Raw genomic sequence first — 22,072 nt, forward strand, 5'->3', positions numbered from 1 at the left:
TGAAAATTAGGTTCAGAGGAAGGAAGGATGAAAGGGAGGGAGAAAGGTAGGAAGAACAGAAAGATTGGAAGAGGAAATAAAGAGCTTACCAACAACGGTGAGCCTGAAGGACAGGCTGATCTTAGGTTCCGTGGAGACCTGGCACTCGTAGCCACCGGAGTCCCGCGGCTGCGCTGGTGCCACACGCAGCGTCCACTCGTCCGTGCCGTCAGTGTGGAGCGCAGCGAACCGCGCGTCGCTGCTGTACGTGTGGACGCCTACGGTGAGGATGTGGAGGTCGCGTTTGCGGATCCAGGAAACCTGGTGGCAAATAACAAATAGTTTAGCTTGTTTATTACTGCAAGGTACCCAAACCCACCACACTCCTTCACCGAAAAGCCTCAAAGTAAAGCGTTGGTGTGTTCGATGTGACAGTAATTTTTTAATGAAATGAGTGACGATTTCACGTTTTAATCGCGGCGGTAATTCGGCAACGACACCCAACGCAATTTATCAAATACTTAACATTTACATAGTTCGCGTCTACGCTGTGGCAGTAATATTGATACAGTAATGCTGCTGTAAGAGGTACAAATTATTGGCCTAATAATATTAGCCAAAAGATTATTAACCTAAAACTGAACTAACTGCGGTCGAGGTACGCATTACATATTCAGCTGGGAAATTGTTGTTAATATTGCAAATATATTTTTTACATAATAGAGATATACAGAGGTATTACAGTAACTGTACAAATACTAAATGAAATGTAAACTAGCTCAAATGTAAAATAGGTGCTTCAGGCATTGTACCAAGGATGCTGGCGGCATCTTAATTAACATTAGGTACATTAAAAGGAAGTTAACATCATTGGTGTAAGTGTTAACATTATAAAATAAGTAAATTTTATAAAGTAAAAGTGCTGTTAGATTAAATTGAAAGACTGAAATATACTCGACAAAATGGTAAGTACTTAAGCTGCGTGAATGGAATAATTATCACCTTCTTCGCCAGCTCTTAATCATAATAAATGGTTTTTAAAATAAAATTCCCAATTTATAATGCAATTTGCTTTATTATTCTGACACGAGTTTCAATCAACGTATCTACTTAATCATGTTTTTTTATTCAAAATTATCGACCCGCCATAGCTTTGCAAAGGGTTAAACAAAACCTTAACAAATTATACATTTAAACCTTCCTCAAAATCTAATCTATAAGGTGTAAGCCGCATGAAAATCCGTTCAGTATTTTTTGAGTTTATCGCTGACATAGAGACAGACAGGCGCGGCGGCGGACTTTGTTTTATAAGGTGTAGTTATCGTGAATAAAGTAGGTACTTATTAAAAAAAAAAAAAAACTAACAATTTCAAACAAACACTTGGTGATAATACTTAGGTAGTTAGAGGCATACTTTAATAAAATAGTCTACTAGTTATGTACATACATAAATCCCGTTTATAAATCTATAATATAAAAATAAAGGTCAAATGAATTAATAAAAACGGAAATTATACTAATTGCTGTCCAAGAGCAATTATGGTGTTTGAATGAATTGAAACACTATTAACGATTTATTTACGACACGACGACAAATGTTTCATTTAAATACTTAATAACTCGATGTTTTATCTCTCATTAAAACTTTCATTGGCCCACAAAAACGAAAAAAGAGTGTAAAAAGTTCTGTTATAAAACGCCGTCACGCACGGCCCAAAGGAATATTTTAAAAGCCGACTCGACTTTCATTGTTTTTACATGGAAAAAAAAAACAAAGTAGCCGTTGATAAGCTAACGTGTGTAGAGACCCGACAATTCAACTTGGTAATGTAACTGGGTAATTTTAAATTAACGGGAATGTTGAAAATATTTTAGAAAATCTTTTAATTAATTTTAAGAGCACAAAAGACAAGTGCAGACGCTTGCGGGAGAGTACCCATGACCCTAGCTCCAGGTCATTCCTGATGCAGATTTGATCGTCACGAACGGCGAGGTATACTTCAACAGTTTAATCGGTATCACTTTTTGGTATCATACAGCGTCAGTGTAAGCATTAGGAAAATTCTAAATACCTAAATCTTTACTGGTGTCTTCATAGACTTCTACCTGTCTTCTCACTCCCTTAGAAATATTTTGGGATATAACAAATCCTTTGCTTTAGTTTTGGTTATTATATTATATTGCCAAATTCTATCGAAATATGTTCGATGTTCAATTAGACATGATATTCGGATCGCGTTTGCAGTACCTAACGGAAAAAGGAAGTAGACACTTTTACTTGAAAAATTGCGCTGATGTCATAGCCACATTGCTGTTGCAATTAGAACATTCAATCCTTCACTTATTTAGTCATTTTGAAACAGTCATCGGCATCTGCAGTTGTCACCCACAGTACACAGTAACCGTTCGTTACGGTTTACGGTTCAATTTATTTTCGATATTTTTTAATTCTAATTAACTTTCGGCCAACACTGACCCTCAGTCATATTAAGTAGCAACCAATCACAATTTTTTTATATTCACAATATTAGCAGGATTACCAAAAAGTTACGAATTCGCTCTCAGAATTACAATATTTCCGCGTAGCAACATCACTATCAGTACAGTCCCATCAGTCCCTAACCACGACTTACACTTTCAAATCCGGATCTAGCGATAGGAACATTAGGAACACGTGTAAGCTCTTTTGTTTTCCACTGTCTGACCTTGAGCTACTTCTGAAATGTGTTGACAGAACTGAGATTAGATTAGGTTCCAATTGAATGGGCTTACTGACTGACTTATTGAAGTAAATCCTTATTTACTGCAATTAGTATAGACAATAATGAAACAAAATTATAGTGACCCAATGACTAATAGGTGTATCTTCAGTTACAGAACTAATAATTGAAACGTTGACCTTATAAATTTGTATGTAATTGGTAAATTTGTTTCTTTGTTAAAAAATTACGTCTAATTTCCTTAAAATGAAAATGCATATGTCTAGTATAATGTCTTTTTCTAGCGTAAAATATGTTAGGTAAAAGTATACTTATACTCGTATATTAGGTAACTCAATGCACATACATTGTGGATTAACAGCAGTAATTTATTATTTTTAAAAATGTTTGCAAATGCATGATGTTGCTTTGATGTACTCACTTTTTTATCTTTTCTCTCTCAGTTTCCTAGACTGATTGAAATGATAAATTATAATGTATTTTCATTCTTCAAAGTTCCCTTTGAGCAATTCTGTTTTATTCCATTAGTGGAACTGTTTTGGCTCATGTATTAGCAATATAATTTACGAGTATATCCTGTATTATTACAACTCTTAGGCGCCTTTAGTATTTTAAGGGATTCTTAGGAATAATAAGCTGGTATTCCAGAGTAGTGAGTTTATCCACTATTCCTTTATTTAAAAGTATAATGATATCGTTTGCATCGTTTCTGCTTAATACAAAATTATTTTTTAAGGGATCTTTCTGCTAGTTTGTAAATCTAATCTATGCGACTATGTAAGACAAGCTTAGTGAGCTTCAAACGTTGTTTTTACTGTTGTTTCAATTTGAGTTTGCGGTTATTATTGGCACATCAGAGTGGTCATCAAGTATCTACTTTTCTTATGAACAAATAGCCAGGGCAGGTCACGACCCTCCATTCTTTCGAGTCAAATAGGCCATTAATAACGATGCCTGAGAATGGACTCAGAGTTAATATTTGTACAGGTCCAAAAATTTAATCTCAATACATTTTTGGCGCTGAAAAAAAACTGACATTGCCTGTTTCTACAGACTTAGTGAAATACGTAATTAAACATGCGGCCCTATTCGAAGAATGAAATACGATAAAGATAAGTTCTGGTTTAGATAAGTTCTCATTTAGATATCGTTTGTATGTCGTATAATTGACAGAAGCAGCTCGATTCGGGCAACCTATGTCACTTTGACGTTAGAAATATCGTAGATAGATCTTATTGGGATCACAGCGGAATCAAAATAAACGTCAGTTTTGACATGTCGTTTAGTTATCGATCTTTTAAAGATCTTTCCAAGATCTTAAACGTGTCTTAATCATTGTTCGAACCTAGCCGTTAGTATTAGCTATTTGGGTAATCTTTATCATGTTGTTCGGTGACTTGTTTTATTTTTAGTTATAATAGTATAAATCCGCACTAGAAGCGCTGGTGGCCTAGCGGTAAGAGCGTACGACTTGTAATCCGGGGGTCGCGGGTTCAAACCCCGGTCCGTGCCAATGAGTTTTTAGGAACTTATGTACGAAATATCATTTGATATTTACCAGTCGCTTTTCGGTGAAGGAAAACATCGTGAGGAAACTGGACTTATCCCAATAAGCCCTAGTATACACTATGGGTTGGAAGGTCAGATGGCAGTCGCTTTCGTAAAAACTAGTGCCTACGCCAAATCTTGGGATTAGTTGTCAAGCGGACCCCAGGCTCCCATGAGCCGTAGCAAAATGCCGGGACAACGTCGAGGAAGAAGAAGAGTATACTACTGAATGTAGGTATGTATTTCCTTTCAATTGGCATATTTAGCTACCATTCATAAAAATCTGTGCTAGTCCAAGGAAAAGTGTCTCCTAGTTTGACAGGCATCATAATATTTTTATGGTAAGTATGTAGATATATTTAATACACAGAGTTACCCCATTATGTACGGAGACACATCTACTACCTAAAATCAATGTAACTTTGCTATCACAAACACCAAGATATAGAAAATTTAACTCGTAAAATTAACGCCCGTGTAATCTTATTTTAACGTTCCAAGTTTGTTTTATCGCTAGAACTTGTTTTGTTGTACTAATTTAATTATCTCAATTATTAACAATCCTTCTGAAATTAAAATATTAACATAAAAGTTTGTAAGCGAGTTTGGATTACAGTAAAAATTGGTCCGAATACGGCACCCGACCAAAATAAAGTGAATCTAAAGAAACTAATTTTGGGGTTTGTCAAATGTGACCAAGTGTGACGAGGAGGGGGGGAGGGGTCAAAAAAACTTAAAAACTCGTGTGACGTAATTAATGGATGACCCCATAGCTAAGGAAGAAAACAGGTATACGGAGACGAAGCAAAAACTAGTGAATACACTAATTGACATAAAAAAAAACGTTAATATGTGGACTTTATTCTTAACACAGATACAGGAACAAAATACGACAACATTATGACAATCTATTGTCATTTGTTCATTCTAAACGTTAGAGGATTTAACAACCGGAGCGGAGTCACCTTTAAGAGCTTACCGCTCTGTCGAAAACCTCGGCCAATGGTCATAAGTATTGTACGTACTGACGTTTATCTGACATGGCTATTTTTAGTACAAATTTTGTAAGTTACGTAGAAATAGCCATACATTTGACATGTACCTGCAAAAATCGGCAGACTGTTCTGTACAAAAAATTACGGACAAGGCGTTTCCAGTTGTTAAACCCTCCAAATTCTAAACTGGTAAAAAAAAACAGTGACTTTTGCGGCCGAGTATTTCATGAAATTACCGCGTTACGGTATAGCTCATGTCATTCACGAAGACGCGTGCCTTGATTCGTAATGTCATGTTATTAAGGTTTTTTTTTAATTGTATTACTTATATAAATTTTTTTATTAACTTGTCTCGGGTGCCCATTTTGGATTTAGATTTTTAGTTTTATATAGTAGTTTTAGTTTACTTAATTAAAGGTTAGATTTGACAAATCTGCGCGTCATCATGAATGACACGATCTATATTGATCTAACACTTTTCGTGGATTACTTTTATTTTCATGGCTCTACTCTTTCCTATAAATATTTTAACGAATATCTTATATCACAAAATATGTCATCAAGCATCAGTCAGTAGGTATAGGTACTCATTGAAATTCATAATGTGACTGTAAATTCATATCTACAATACACTCATTTAAGTCGGATTACAATCGTAAGGAATTCTCTAATGATATTTATTCCCACCATAAGCGCCGACGAAACGCATACAACTCCAATGAGATTGATATAATTTGCCTCATGAGATATTCAAGATCCAAATTAGAGAAACGTTCCCCTGTTTGCTTTCTGAATTTCATTTATTTATCTTGTTAAGCGTTATTGCGTAAGGAACAATGGAATTCCGCCTTTTGAATATAACATTTTATTAGAATTTTCTTACACTGTTTTATTAGAATTACTCGCTTATAACTCTTATAAGAACTATACCCGTACCATGAGTCACTGACAGTGTCAAAACTGACATATACGCTGTCGAGAACGTAATTTACTATGGAAGGTAAGAGGCAAGGAACAGAATTTCCATATACCAAAAAGTGTCCGACAAAAAACCATAAATAGGTGGCGCTACAATACCTAGAATACTTGAGAAAAAAATCTAATCAAAGACAGCGCACTTCACTCCGTCAATAACGCTTAGGTTCCTAGGCTATAGGCGCGAGAGGTATTCTATTCTATTTATGATAATGAAACCATGAATAAAGAAATACTAAGAATAAGATGCTTAAAATAGTACAAAATACTCAGGAGACATTATTATTCAAAAAGTCATTTCTCGACCAGAAATGTCACTGTTGACAGATATGGAGCATAATTATTTCCCATCGTAATTTCACGGAAACGTACGAACGTGTCTTGCTATTTCAGTCAGTCTTGTTACAAAAAATACTGAGGTTGACTCAAGTAGCATGACAAGCACGAACGTTTCCGAGAAAATACGATGGCAAACAATTACATTGGCGTTATATATGTATATATGTAATGTGGGTTAATAAAAAAAAATGTGCATGCCTAATACATTATTGGCGAAATGTGCTTAATACATTACTGCGAAATGTGCTGAATTCGTGAAAAAATTTTAACACCATATCTCTGTACCACATTTCTAGCAAATGAATTTCTAATCCAAAATAGGTGACCGAGACTTGGGGACGAAATTTAGTTCCAGTAAAGATTTATGACAACTAATTAAGAAAAGAAATATAAATATAAAGTGACAAACAAAATATAGATAATAAGTATAAAAAATATAAACAACATATAAAACCTATTTAGACCTCGACAATAGGTGAATAGCTCTGTGCTTTCCCGTGAATTATGACAAATATATTATGGTGAAGCGTTCATGTTAGGGAGGTTCCTAATTAACTATGCATTTTAAATAAAACGCAAACCATATTACTTTACACATCTCAATAAAATCTTTCACTCCAACTTTTCTATAAACATCATCCAAAAATTCAATCTTTCGACAACCAATGTCTGCAGCCTCAAATAGAACAACACCATAATTAACCAGTAAGCAGCGTCAGGCAATATTTAAGTTATAAAATAAAACAAAATCGCCGCGACCAGAGCTGGCTTTGTTCCAAAATGTACGAGCCTCGACCCAATTCTCTTTGCTTTATTCCCAACACAGATGCCACCTAATAGATGGAGCAAAAGAGATTTGTGACAACGGCTCTTATTTTTTACACACCAGAGTGCATGCTAGTCTTGTAATACAAGAAAGCGATTCTTTAAAAGTGTTCGTAAACGACATTATGGTAGTGCACCATTAACTGACCAGCGAATTACTTTAATTTCATCAGATAAAAGTGACGATACAGCCCAGAATGAGGACTACTTAAATAGCTCATAGTCTAGTCAGCCTCGCTTCAATGAATGACGAAGCAAATAAATGTCGACAGTATAAAAATTTAACGTTCATACTGAGAAACAGTGTGACCGCAAATTTCAGCTGTCCATATTTATGAACTATGCGCAAACAAATTTACAAATATACAAAATTTACGTTCAAAGTTTAGACGTGAGCTGTTACAATACAAAATATAACGCAGAAGAGGTTGAGTTATAAGAGAAATAGTGTTTATACTCGTATGTGGTGACTGTGTACTTACTTACTTACTTACTTATTACAATTATTTTAAACAGGTTACCCATGTATACGTGATACTACGTAAACTCGACTAATACTTATTTTTTGTATTTTTATACGCATACAGTGCTGTGTCTTTAGGGGCTAATCTATGCTTTATCCCTGAGCTCGGTACTCGGCTCACGCGACATTTCCTACAGTACTTAGACTCGTTCGGAAAATCAAATGCTATATACGGAGCTAAGCGGCATTGCCAATAAACGGCATAGACGATCGTAAGACCGTTTGACTGACTTTTAGCTGAATTAGCAACTCATGCGATAGATTTACTAGCCAATTTTTAGGTTCCATTTAAACTCTACCTATGTTACTTAATATCATTTTTTTTTAATCTCTATGTAACTTAGTAATACATTATATGTATGTTTAATTCTAGAGATAGTTCCAAAAATGTATAATGTGTGTAATACAAGTTTACTAATTTTATGTTCAGTACCCCTAGTGTAAATTTGATCGACATCATAACGTGACGAACGCGTTTGCGTTAAGTCTCATTTTGTATAGGATTTTGAGTTTCCAAAACGTCCCGCTTGGTGCGCTCTTTCTAAATCCAATACAAAATGAGACTAAACGCAAACGCGTACGTCACGTTTCGAAATCGAATTTATTTACACTAGGGGTACTGACTACATATGTATTAACAGTATAAGTGCCTTGGCTGTAGCTGTAAACTTATACTTTGTGTTTGCCTGAGTAAAGAATAAAGAATAAAAAGCTTTACGGCTTTTGGACAATGAAGCTAATTCTGATTTAACAATTTGTTATGGGTTTGATCTTATTTAGAAGCACTTCACAAAAAGGTCCTCCTACCTTCTTCAAATCAAACCTTAAGGAATACTATCTTTCCCTTCCATAGTTTTTTTATTATTATTTTTATTATTAATGACACTGTTTCTTTATTTATGTATGTTTATGGTTAGACGTATTTAAGTATGTTTATTCATATTAATGTCTTGTGTTGTTTGGTTATACTATTCTATTAGAATTTTAATTATTATTATTATTTTGTTGTTTTTCTTTGTGCCACCTACCGTATATTCTAATTTTATTATCTCCGATACCCAAAGGTTGTCTGAAAGAGATCGCTCTTAAGCGATAAGACCGCATGTTGTTACCTCTATCAAATTGGCTTTGTTTGTTTCTGTACATTTATTGTTCAACTATGTGAGGTGTTCAATAAAGAGTATTGTATTGTAAAGATAAGTTTTCAAGCGTTATCACGAAAATATAGGCTTTTTAGCTTTATCTGAAGTGTTAAAAAATTGTGTCACGTCACATACCCGACACTTTTCCTGGAAGGTCCTTTTTGATACGACCTTGAGTCGACGTAAAAATGTCGTAACATCAAGCATCTGATGAGTCAAAAAGTGAGACCGAGATGCTTTAGGAGACGACAACTGATTGCATTTCGTGAGTATCAATCAATCAGCGTATGGGCTCCTAACTTAATTGTAATATTCATGCTCCAGGGACGCACGCTGAGCGCTGACACAAGTTCCTATTAAAATAACATTAAAACCATATCAACTTGTCAAAACAGCATCGGCCTCCAGATTTTTGACAGACTGCGGCAGTTTAAAATAATAGTTCTATAGTTTATTACCTATAAAACTGAAATATTTTATTATTCTCGCCTTAGCAAGCATTTGAGTAAATTTGACAAATGCAAGCCTCATAAAAACTGGTTGTTATTTTTTTATGGATTTTATTTAAGCTGAATATGAACTTTTTTCGCCACTGTAAATAAACTTGAAGATACAATCTGAAATACGGTACTTATTTTAAAGCACTTATCACACAGGCGATTTTATAAAAATATTATAAAAAATCAAGGTCATACTGGGTGGGCCCTGTAACACATGTAATTAAAACATATATTTTACTAGTGAAACGACAAAACTTACGAAAGTTAGACCTATTTTTCAAACAAATTAATTATTATTTTGCCGTAAAAGTACATGACGATTTTATCAATGAATTCATTCATAATTTATCCATGCAATCACTGAACATTCATTGTGATTGACGTGACTTCAAACATAACAAAATTCAAAATAAACTAGGTCTTAGCATAAACTTTAAAGCGTACTGGAAATCAAAACAAAAGTTATTTTTCATAATGTTGGTCATTTTGAAGCCTACATTTTAATTGTTGCTTCTGTTACATAGCTCACCCGGTATTTCATAGTAACAATATAGTTTTTTCAGCTGAATCCTTTCTAGCTATTGTTTTGACCTATTTTTCATACATTACATTTAAATGTCGAGCTCACGAGATGTATTGCCATTCGCCGCAATGTATGCGTTTGTCGTATGTTTAACGTTGCGTGATTCCAACAAATAGACTTCCAATGCGTATTTTCTAAACCCTATACTATAAACAGCGATATGAATTCTATTCCATTAGAAAAAGGTCACTTTTTCACTGCTATAACTTGAGATACGAGGTTGAAAAATTAAGCACGATTATGCTGCGTATACACATTTTTGCGGGTCGTCTGGAAGTAATGTGTTGTAGCTCAGCCAACTTTTATACAAATTGTTTATGGAACAACGAAGCTTTTTTATAATACCATTACTACTCCACCACTAAATACCTTCAGGAATTGTGAAGTAATGATTTACAAGCAGTGGCAGTTAAGTTTTACCCGGATATAAAGAGATGAACGTGGAGATAAATGTATGTAGGTGTGTTGGCAAGTTTGTGTCGTGTGTTCCACCGTATCATAAGAAAGTATTAGATGATCTTGATAAGTGAGAGAATAAACGTATCCGTATTAAAACTCGTAGTCTCTTAACAGATTTCTAACTCATTATTATAATAGGAATATACTATCAATAAACATTTACCGCTTTATTCTTTTGTAACATAAATCGTTTTGCTTTTCTGATTATCAGACTTGTATTACGATTTGTTATGACAGCAAGTAATATAAATATATTTCTCCAAGAACGCCGTTGGTGACATTTTATTACTTTTCTTTCGTTTCCATTAATACTTTTATGCGTCACTAGCTCTTAATTGTGTATTTACTCACAGTATTATGATGAGATTAAAGAGGTAGCTTTAGTGTTGGTTAATTCTCTGATTTGATTGTAATCTTTGACTCTTCCGTTTTAAAACTCGACTCAGTTTCGGGCTCTTACAATTTAGTTGAAACTCGAGTTATTTTTACCTTGTTAGAAACACGAGTCTGTTGTAGAGGTTTGAGTCCTTTTTAGGGAACTCGATTGTTTTTAGAGGACGTTTTGTTTCAATTTTGACCTTAAATTATCAATAAGAGGCCTCTTAAATCCTTAAACATCAATTTTCAACCTGGATGGAACAGGAATCAAATCAATATGGCGGTCGTGTGTAGATTTTAATTTCCCTTCAATGTCCACTTTTCCACTGTCCACAAAATTCTTTATGTCAGGCATATAAACCGTATCATCATCGTCTCCTAGCCGTTTTCGGCCACAGCAACTGCTTTCTACCGCTGAGAGTGTCGCTGGTGCGCTCTCAGGTGACTGACGTAGCCAATCTTAGCAGCGAATGTGCGGCCACACTCGCTGCAGGTCAGCACCCCTCCGACGTAATTATATGTTATGGCCATAGGTGGTCTGGCCTTTAGCTCGTCACGCTTATCGTCAAGTTCTGTGCGTCGCCTGGCTTCGAATTCACGCACCTGCGTCTGCACAATATGCCTCCACTGTGGACGGTCACCAGCTAGACTCTCCCATGTCGTTGGTTCTATATGAGCTCTCTTCATATGCCGCTTCAACACATCTTTGAACCGCAGAAACTGGCCGCCTCGCTTTCGCTTACCATTTTGCAGTTCGCAGTAGAAGATGCGTTTCGCGACTCGGCCCTGGGACATCCGGGAGACGTGACCGCACCATCGTAGCTGTCGTCTCATTAGGTAGGCCTCTATTCCGGCGACATCGGCACGTCTAAGGATCTCCGTGTTCCTAAGACGGTCGGACCAGTGGACACCCATAATGTCGCGGAGGCATCTCAGATGGAAGCTGTCTAATGAGCGAATATGCTTCCGATACAGGCACCACGTTTCTGAAGCATATAGAAGATTTGGCAGGACAATAGCCATGTATACAGCAACCTTTGTAGCGAGCTTTATGTCGTGTGACCGAAACACCTTTGAACGAAGTTTGCCGAATGCTGCTGCAGCGGCTCCTATTCTACAGTTTATCTCGTTCTCAAGGTGGCACTTGGCTGTGATGGTGCTACCCAGGTATTTAAACTGCTCTACTTGGTTAAGCGAGTCTCGGCCGAGTTTAATGTCAATCTGGGAATTGGCAATTGTGTCAAGGGCCAGAACTTCAGTCTTTTTAACACTTATTTTTAGGCCAAATCTTTGACAAGACTCATCAAGACTCGACATAAGCTGTTGTAGAGCACCTGGAGATTCGGCCACAAAACACAAATCATCTGCATACATTATCTCAGTTATGACTGCGAGAGACACTTTGGTGCGCGCTTTAAGCCGGGCTAGGTTAAATATGCCACCATCGGTGCGATAGCGAATACGGATGCCGTTAGAAGAAGTTTGTAGTGCCTCCCGAACTACTACTGCGAAGTACAAGGCAAACAAAGTGGGCGCAAGCACACAACCCTGCTTCACGCCACAGCTTACAGTGAAAAACTCTGATTGTTCGCCCTTAACACTTACGCAGCATTGCATGTTGTCATGCAATAGCCGGACCATCCTAACAAACTTTTCTGTGCATCCCAGTTTCGCCAAAACCACCCATAAAGCTTCGCGAGGCACACTGTCAAAAGCTTTTTCTAGGTCAACAAAACACAGATACATTGGTTGACCTTGCTCTCTACATTTCTCTTGCAGTTGTCGTATAGAAAAAATAGCCTCGCAGGTGCCTCGATCTGGTCGGAAGCCAAATTGGGTCTCAGGTAGAATGCTTTCCGATAGTGGCATCAAGCGGTTTAGTAGAATACGGGCAAAGACCTTCCCTGGAGAAGTTAGAAGGGATATACCTCTGTAGGAGTTACAGTTCGCGCGGTCTCCTTTGTTCTTATATAAGGAACAGATGCGAGAGACTCGAAAGTCAGCAGGTACTCGCTCTTCGTCCCACATTTTAGAGAACAGCTTCCACACCGCCTCATGAAGCTCCGTCCCTCCATACTTTAAAAGCTCCCCAGGTACATTGTCAACGCCCACCGCTTTCTTATTTTGTTGTTGCTGTATGGCAGTGACAACCTCACGCAAAATCAAAGGCTCATCTAGTTTTTCCTCAGTAGGCAGAGCTGGTATTAAGTCAATATGCTGCATATCTGCAGCACGGTCAACATTTAACAAATTGTTAAAATGTTCTGCCCACCTCTTGAGCACGTCAAGCTTATTGGTGACAAGTTGAGTTCCGTCGGAGGACTTTAACGGCACTGAACTTCGTTTTATCGGACCAACAAGCTGGCGAATCTCACTATGAAATGCACCTAACTGGTTCGTGTCGGAAAGCCATTGCATGCGCGCGGCTTTGTCGTGCCACCATTTGTCCTTTACTTCCCGGATTTTTCTCCGAAGAAGAGTGCCATTCTGTTTGACTGCGTCTGCTTGGTCACTACGATTCAAACGCAACAGGGCCCGGTGTTTCCTAAGTGCTTCAGTCAGTGTTTCGTCGTTATCATCAAACCAGTCCTCGCGTCTACAAGATTTTACACCAAGTATCTGAGAGGCGGTGTCGACTAATCTGGACGAAACCAAATTCCAGCTATCAATAGGATCACCACTGTCGTAATTAAGAGTCTGAATCGCATTAGTGACTGCCCGAGCATAGTTCTTCTTACTTTCTAGAACTTCTAATTTCCCTACATCTAAGCGCTCAGGTTTCACTCCTTGAGATCTACGAGGTAAGTGAAGACGCATTCTTAACTTGGTAATAACAAGCCGATGGTCACTCCAACAATGAGCTCCTCGCATGACGCGAGTGATGCGGACTTGGGAAGTATTATTCTGCCTCACAATTACGAAGTCTATCAAGTGCCAGTGCTTGGACCTAGGGTGCATCCATGTTGTTTTATATTTTGCGGGTAATCTAAACATAGTGTTAGTAATTACTAGATCAAATTTGGCGCAGAGTGACAGTAAAAGCAAGCCATTACTGTTCATATTCCCAACACCATGCCTTCCCAGCACCCCAGGCCAAGCCTGACAGTCACGGCCGACCCTTGCGTTAAAATCGCCTAGCAGCAAGATCTGTTCCCTGGGCTGGATCTTAGAAAGAGTTTGGGTGAGCTCTTCGTAAAACTTATCTTTGATGTCATCGCTCCTTTGCAAGGTCGGCGCATAGACGCCGATAACATTGAGGTAATTTTTATTTTCTAAGTGTACACGCAGGGTTGTCACACGGTCAGAGATGTGAATAGGAAATTCCTCTAATTTGTTTACTATACTGTTCTTGACCGCGAACCCAACACCTGATCGCCTAGGCTCAGAAGATGGTGTGCCTTTCCAAAAGAATGTATAACCACCACCGTATTCCACCAATTCACCCTCGTCAGCTAAGTGAGTTTCACTGAGAGCAGCGACATCAATATTGTAGCGACGGAGTTCACGGGCCACAATGGCGGTTTTGCGCTCAGGACATTGGTTACCTTCGCGATCAAGAAGAGTACGGACATTCCATGCGCCAAACGTCATATCACAGAGTTTAGGTTTGGTTTTAATCTTATTTTTCTTCTGTTTTCGACCACGTATAAGGTGATGCAGAAGCAGCCGCGGTTACTACCTCCGTTGTGAGTGGGTCAAGCCTTTTTTAGGACACCTTTTCTAGTCCCTTCCCCGACTGAGCGGGGGAAGCAGGGCCTCCCTAAATAGGGCTGCTTCGTCACTCAGGGTGCTGCCGAGACCGCACTGTTGACCCATTGCAGTGCAAAAGCGACCACTCTCCCTGAGCCGCCCATGTGCAGACATCATCCACAGCCTGGTTAGCATCATAACCAGACCCCTCTGACTCTGCCTATCGCCACAGGTCTTACGGGTAAATCGGAGTTCTTTGTGAGAAAACAGTCAGATTGCGCAGGACATATTAAAGTGCATAAATGTTCGCGCTGACACAAATGCACTCTCTCGTCCTTACCCCTCTAATTCTGATGGAACGGGAGACCGCTACGATCAGAGAGAGGCTCAGATGCAGACATCCACGGAGATGTCGTTCCGGGTTTTTGTTCGAAGTTTGCCTTCTTCTAGGTGATTTTTAGAAGCCGAAGCTGGGAAGCCCACCAAGCAAAGACTGGGAAATAGGACAGGCGGCGGGGAGAGAAGAGATTAAGGATACTGTCGTCATGGAGAGAAAAGGGGCAAACAACGACAGCAGCTTGAGTAGGCCGGGGTCGCATACCCGTATACCCATTTACTTGTGCCGGACAAGCAAAAGTAGTGGATACCTCTGACCTTATAAACCGTATAGTGTACAGCTAATCCGGTTGCTGGTATCCATTGTTTGTGCAGGTATACGGTTAAATTGTGATAAAAAAGTGACCAACTCAGAAAGTGACTAACTCCGAAAGTGGCGATCTCAGAAACCCTAGAGGTTTACAATAGTGGTTTATCGTGTTAAACCTTTTCTTTAAAAATGAATTTAAAAAAATAATAAAAGACATTAAAAGTGGTGACAAACGTGGACAGTAAGAGAGAATAGAATAGAATTTGTTTTATTCATAAACACACAAAGAGTAATAGACATACATAAAAGAGAACATAGTGAGAGTAAAGTGTCACGAAATGGCCTCATCTCAGCTGCATGTTGCTGGCAACTTCTAGCGCTGAGAGAATGAACGGAAACGCATTGATACTTTGATTGGGGAAGGATGCTGCGGATATCGTTGACTTAGCGTCGCACTAATATATCAATTCTCCAGGACTTCAAGGTTACACAAAGACTTTCGGCAATCGTTCACTCTCGCATCCTTAGCTACTACGGTCACGTTACGTGCAAGGAAGACGGCACCATGGAGAGGCTGGTTGTTCAGGGCAAAGTGGATGGCACAAGACCAAGAATCCGGCCCTCAATGCGATGGACCGACCAAATGAAAGCTCTCATCGGGTCACCTTTGAATCTGTGCGCATCAAAATAGAGAAGCATGGTGAGAAACAGCGATGAAGGCCGTACCAGTGACCACGACCACTCTGACAAGAGTATATGACTAAGAAGATGATGATTATTGCATATGATGTATCAACTGAAAACAGCGATTTCTTTATCCAGTAATATCGCTTTTGACAACTGTCAGATCATATAAAAAAAATCTAGTTCAAATTCATAACGTGTTATTAGAGGTATAATCATAATAAGCCTCCTGATATTAGCAAGCAATAACAACTTCTTCCCACATAATTACAACCCTAAGACAGCATAATATTTATTAAGCACATCCTTCAAGAACGTGTTACAAACATATCAACCGCAGTAATTTAAGGGCTTACCGATTCTGATTCCGAAGAGTAAGGGCTTACTATGTAAATGCAGAGTTAATTTTGAGATAATCTGTTCGTATTTGCACGTATCGTGTGTATTCAACCGAGTTTGGTCGGGCTTCGCGGGGCTTTAGGCTTTCATGCTGAAACACTGGTGTGACTTTAGTATTGTATATAACAGGAAATGCGTTGAGTTTCATTTATACAGGGATTTGGAAAATATGGCTCTTAATCCTTTGGGTATCCACGTTGACGATGCTTTGAATAAATCACGATTAAATTTTATAAGGATCGTGTTCGATTCGTTCACTAGACAAAAAAGACAAACGATTTTGATTTTAACAAACTAATAATAGAAGAAAAAAAGCGAGACGTAAGTTAGTGGGTAATTGTTAACCGAATACTAAATCCAAAAGGAGCTAGTTCTCTTTTTTTTTCTCGGGAATTCATGCTCTTTTTAGCTCGACCCAGCATTGAATCAATTCTCCAGAAAAAACTGACAATTCACTTACATCTTTTAATGTTAGAATTTATTGGACCAGTTATTTTAGCTGTTTCTTTAAGATGCAACATTGTATTACTGCAAAACATGAGGGCTTAAAGTTTTCCAAGCAAATACACTTGGTCTAGCTGAGCTCCGATGGCCGGCGTTCTGTATAGCTGTCACATAGGTAGGTAGTCTGTGTGGAAAGAGAAGAATCGTCTCTTTCCGTACAGACTCTACCACGATTTCTGGTTGTCATATAGTACAGATAGCAATATTTTTATTATAATTAATGGTTTGGAACATGTTTTACTGAAGACCGTACAGACCGCATCACCAGCAGACCGTTCGCAGTTAGTGTGCGTGCGTGCGTGCGTGCTCGCGTGCATGCTTGCGTACGCGCGTGCGTGCGTGTGTGTGTGTGTGTGTACCTTATTTAACATCCAACATCTTATTACTGGAAAACATGATGGCTTCAAGTTGTCCATAGCGCATAAGTATAATAAAAAACTTGAATCAATCCGAGCCCGCATAGCTTCTCTGATTCCACGGCACATAGAAACATACAAGTATAATAACATTTAAATAATTGGTAGGTGAGGTATGTACTTTCTTTTATCACCGACTGTTATTTCCTTAGGGCCATCAAGGGCAGCAGGACAGTAGTCTCAACTAAGCTGCGTTCTTTTATTACGGTTCATATGGTCACTTTGGGTCTCTATCATAAGCGCAATTGATTACACCATATCGCACATATCGCAGTTACTTACATAGGATAACAAGTAAGTAAGTAAAAAATTTGAAGCTTACTGACAAAACTTGAGGGCTAACTACATGTCCAAGCAAACACACTTGTCCCGGCCGAGTTTCAATGGCCGCAGCCACCGTTGCGTATAATTAAAGACTCGAAACGGTCTGAGTCCGTATAGCTACTCTGATTTCACATCACGTAGAAACAACAGACATAAATAAATATTGGCACATTTTTATCACCCACTGTAATTTTCTTAGGGATGGCCCTTAGACAATTTGTAACTAAACTGCGTTGTATTATTACAGTTCATATGGTTTCTTTCGGCCTCGATAATAACATCATAATATTGTATTGCTGAATTTCTTAAGTAAAGTCTTGCTTCCAAATTTGGGGCTTACTGACAAAACACGAGAGCTTACACATGTCCAAGCAAACACTTAGCCAGGCGAGTTTCAATGGCCGCCGTAGCTACCCTATAACTGAAGGCTCGTAACCGTCCAAGTCCGCATAGCTACTCCAATTCCATTGTCACAAATAAACATTTATAGGTACAGTAAACCCCTACTGTTCACATCTATTGCTAATAACAGTGACGTTAGTTATGAAATGAAGTGAAAAGATTAAATATACTGGGACAAACACTCAGACGTCGACTAAGCTGTTCCTTTGACATACAATTTTTTATTTCTACAAAACTAGTCGAAGCGAACACACTTGGTCCGGACGAGTTGCAATGGCAACCGTTGCATATAATTGAAGACTTGAAATGCTTTAAGTCAGCTAGCTACTCCGATTCCACGTCATACATGTATTACACGTGTAGAAAGTAGTCAGATGTCGATGTTAGGAACCTTTCCGCATATAATATTCAGTTTTTAAAATTAAAATAGCTCCTATTATTTGGGACAATTTAGCCTGTGTCAAGGTAGTAACAGCAAAATTATACGGAATTAAACAGTTTGTATGGTTATTATAATACAGTGTACGGTTATAAGCTCTTGTAAAGTGATATCTGGTCTTTATAAACTGCCACGTGGACTGCCGGGTGTCGACTCTAGAATGGTTAAACGTGTTTCAAGATTAATTCTTTATCGTCTGCATATTTCCCCATTAGTTTACTGCATGATAAGCTATCAATATTACGCTTTAAACAACATTAATATGGCGACGGGAAGTCCTGCATACAATATAGCTAAATCGATAACGCTGCCATATTTTAAAATAGTTGTTTATATTACAATTGCTAAGTGCGAAAAGTCCGTAATTTCACACATAAAAAACGCGTTAGCATTAGGAATCGCATAACAGCATGTAAGGCACACATCGGTGTACAGTGGAATAAATATTCCATTACTAAATTAAAAATATATTAATATTACCTGATATTTTTAATTTAGTAATTATGGTTTTTACACCCTTAAAATCAACTGCCTCTGTGCAATGTTATTAATTTAAAGGCTGATCTAACTGCGTAGCACCATCCACATGAACTTTGGCAACTGTAGGTAAACTGCCTGCCGAAATGAAACTAGCAGAGCGTGTGAAAACTGTGAAACAAGTGGCACTTTCAGCAACTTTACGGCACTTTGTATCACGCTGCACTGAATTCCATACACATTCCATGAAGTAATAGTCCGAGCGATGAATACTTTAAAGGCATAGACACGATTATAAAATACTCGTATGTGATTATATATGGATGCACTTAACTGTCGCAGTACATTTTATCTCTAAAAATAAGCCATTAGCAATATAGATGACAGCACGTTTACCTCAAAACACACGATTGTGACAAACACGTACTTACAGCGCCCATGTTAAACGGATATTGGAGCCTATGAGCACTTTCAACTCGTTGTCACATGCATGTTCTGCTTTTGATAAATCAGAAAGTTCTGTATTGATGGCGAAAAATTCGATTTAACACGTTAAAGGATTTCAATTTATCCGTAGCTTCATGTCAATCATAACTTCGATAGAGGTAATTTAGTAACGCTTACCTCTTAGTTAAGAAACGACAGTAAATAGTAATAATAATAGAATTATGGCCCTAGTTGTTTATAAAAAAATAATATCTGAACAAAACTTTAAAATGGTATGCTTCGTAGCAGCTATGCTCCATATAATATATTCAACTTAAACATGAATTTTTATGATTTTTTATATAAATGGCAATTTTTGATAGGAGTATACGAAAATATATACCAAATACGATATTAAATACAATCTGATTTTGTTGATCTTAAAAAATAATATTTAATTTAAGTACAATAAGTAGTACCATAATTTCAATGAAGTCAGTTACTGAATTATAATTCTTCAAGTGGCGGTCAACTTGTGAATTGTCGGATCGTATGATAGTACAATAGTCGCACGGGTCAATGCAAAAACCAAACAGCCTGTCGGCCACCAGGAAGTGATTAATGAGTAGTGGCCGTATTTAGAGGCGAAATTGAACGCTTTTAAGTATAGTTACGTTTTTCTAGCCCCCGAAAGCAGGTCTCTTTAATTTACCAAATACCTATATTATCACTGTTTTAACAATATATGACAACAATGAAAATATCACACTGAAGTTTTAATTTTTCCAAAGCATGAATTGATGGATGTCATTTGTTTCTCGTTATCAACAAAGAAGGAAAATCTACGTCGTCTCACAAACTATCACAGACTGTATTGGTGACCGGGCATTTTATGGCGTGAATTATTTTAAAGCCAATAAAAATATTATAACGCAGATTGTGACGGCTGGTGCCAATTTTCGTATCTGGGTCGCATATTTAATTTTAACAGAAAAGTAGAAAATCATTACAATAGGTTGCATCTAAATATTTTGCCATAGCAATTCTAAGTAAGTAAATTGAATTGTTTTGTGGTTGATAGAAATATTTATCGTCTGAAAACGAATTGCACAGTCACCATCTGTACAGTCGCTATCAGATATAGCGAAGCGACCAAGGCGCTCTCAAGTACCTTGTATACGCCTTTATTGACAAGGTCTTGTTAGAGTGCGTGTTCAGATACTTTTGAGCACCTAGGCCGCTATGATATATCTGATGGCGACTGTACTTATTTGGAGAATAAAAAATTTGAATATAAAATAAAAACGGACAACAATGCACAATGGAGATGCTAAATATAATACGACCAAAAACGTAAAAAAATACCTCTTGCATATCTCTCATAACTTCTATAAGGCCTGTGCTCACGCGGAAGCATGCGTAAATGTGCACGTTTACATTGTACGAGTAATATAGGGATCCTTATGAGAGACAACACATCGCTTGCATGGTGAATACATGCAGGGCTCCACCATTTTAGCATACGCTGAAGTGCATGTCTTCTCACACGCAGCCGGTACGTACACCGAATTACGGAATTACTTTTTTTGTTGGATTTTTTATCTATTTAAGTATGAATCATTCGTTGATTCAGACTTCGTAAGACATTGCTAGGAGAAAAAATACAGCATTTGTTAATGGCTCCTTTTTACTTTGTCGCCCTTCCATTCAAAATACCTAAGGTCAATAGCGGCCAAATACGTTTGCGGGAAATTCCAGACACGATTTTTGTTTTTTTTTTTTGTTCAATCGTGGGTAATAAAATATATACTTTTTAACTGCTGAGACTAAAAGCAATCGCTGCTTTGTCGATGAAGATAATAATTTTGTACCTATTATTGTTTGAACAATAGCGCTCATGTACGGAAAATAATAGATACTGAAGTCAATCAATGGTAGAAAACAGAACCCAAATTTTCAGGCGTGGCTTACTCCATATTTTATCCTACTAACTTATGTATCTACCTTACTGGGTTTAAGGCAAGTAAGCCTTCTTAGTTCAGTAGGTACTATTACTTATTCTGTGACTTAGCAAGGTTCGTTATCTAGTTCGTTGTTCGGAACCAAAGGTAACTATTGATTAATCCACCGAAACGTGCCCCGGAGTCCTGTCACTTTGAAGATTTATAGTGAGCTTCCCTAGCGAACATCAATTTAGATTGGATAAAGAATAGATATATAGATTATAAATAGGACGTGATAGCTGGTAATTTAAGTATATAACACACAAAACAGTAGTTATTGCGTTCCGCCTTAAAACTCAATAGAAACTTTTATCGTTCGAACGGCAACTGGAGCTACATTACTGCTGCGGCCTTGACTCTGTCTTTGGCAACATCTATAATGGAACTGCAGGCGATGACTATGAACGTTAAACATCACCCGACACTTGTTTTTTTTTATCGAGCATAGGCATGCATTTGACCACAATGTAACCTGACCTTGTTACCCCCAACAGAAACGTCTGCCAATGTTTTTCGAATTGATTTCATAATTCCTCTTAATACCAAACCTAGCATCCTGTAGGTGCATTTTCTGATGGAGGTCAAACCAATGAATTGACGGACACCAATAGACAGCCAGATGGCTAAATCCATTCCAAATTTGGTATGACTACGGCGATAGTGTCAGGCCCGGAGAAGGACATAGGGTAGTTTTTA

The 22,072-nt window shown here is 37.8% G+C and overlaps 1 protein-coding gene across 1 annotated transcript in view; it reads right to left on the reverse strand.

The window, feature by feature from the left end:
* The window catches only part of LOC133526817 (limbic system-associated membrane protein-like), a 148,747-nt gene that overhangs the window by 21,041 nt on the left and 105,634 nt on the right, over window positions 1-22,072 (reverse strand). The window contains exon 4 of the mRNA XM_061863611.1: window positions 90-300. Within this exon, the coding sequence (XP_061719595.1) occupies window positions 90-300 (211 nt within the window). The remainder of the gene's footprint in view (window positions 1-89; window positions 301-22,072) is intronic.

The sequence above is a fragment of the Cydia pomonella genome, chromosome 17, assembly GCF_033807575.1.
Source record: "Cydia pomonella isolate Wapato2018A chromosome 17, ilCydPomo1, whole genome shotgun sequence".
In the NCBI taxonomy this organism is placed as follows: Eukaryota; Metazoa; Arthropoda; class Insecta; order Lepidoptera; family Tortricidae; genus Cydia; species Cydia pomonella.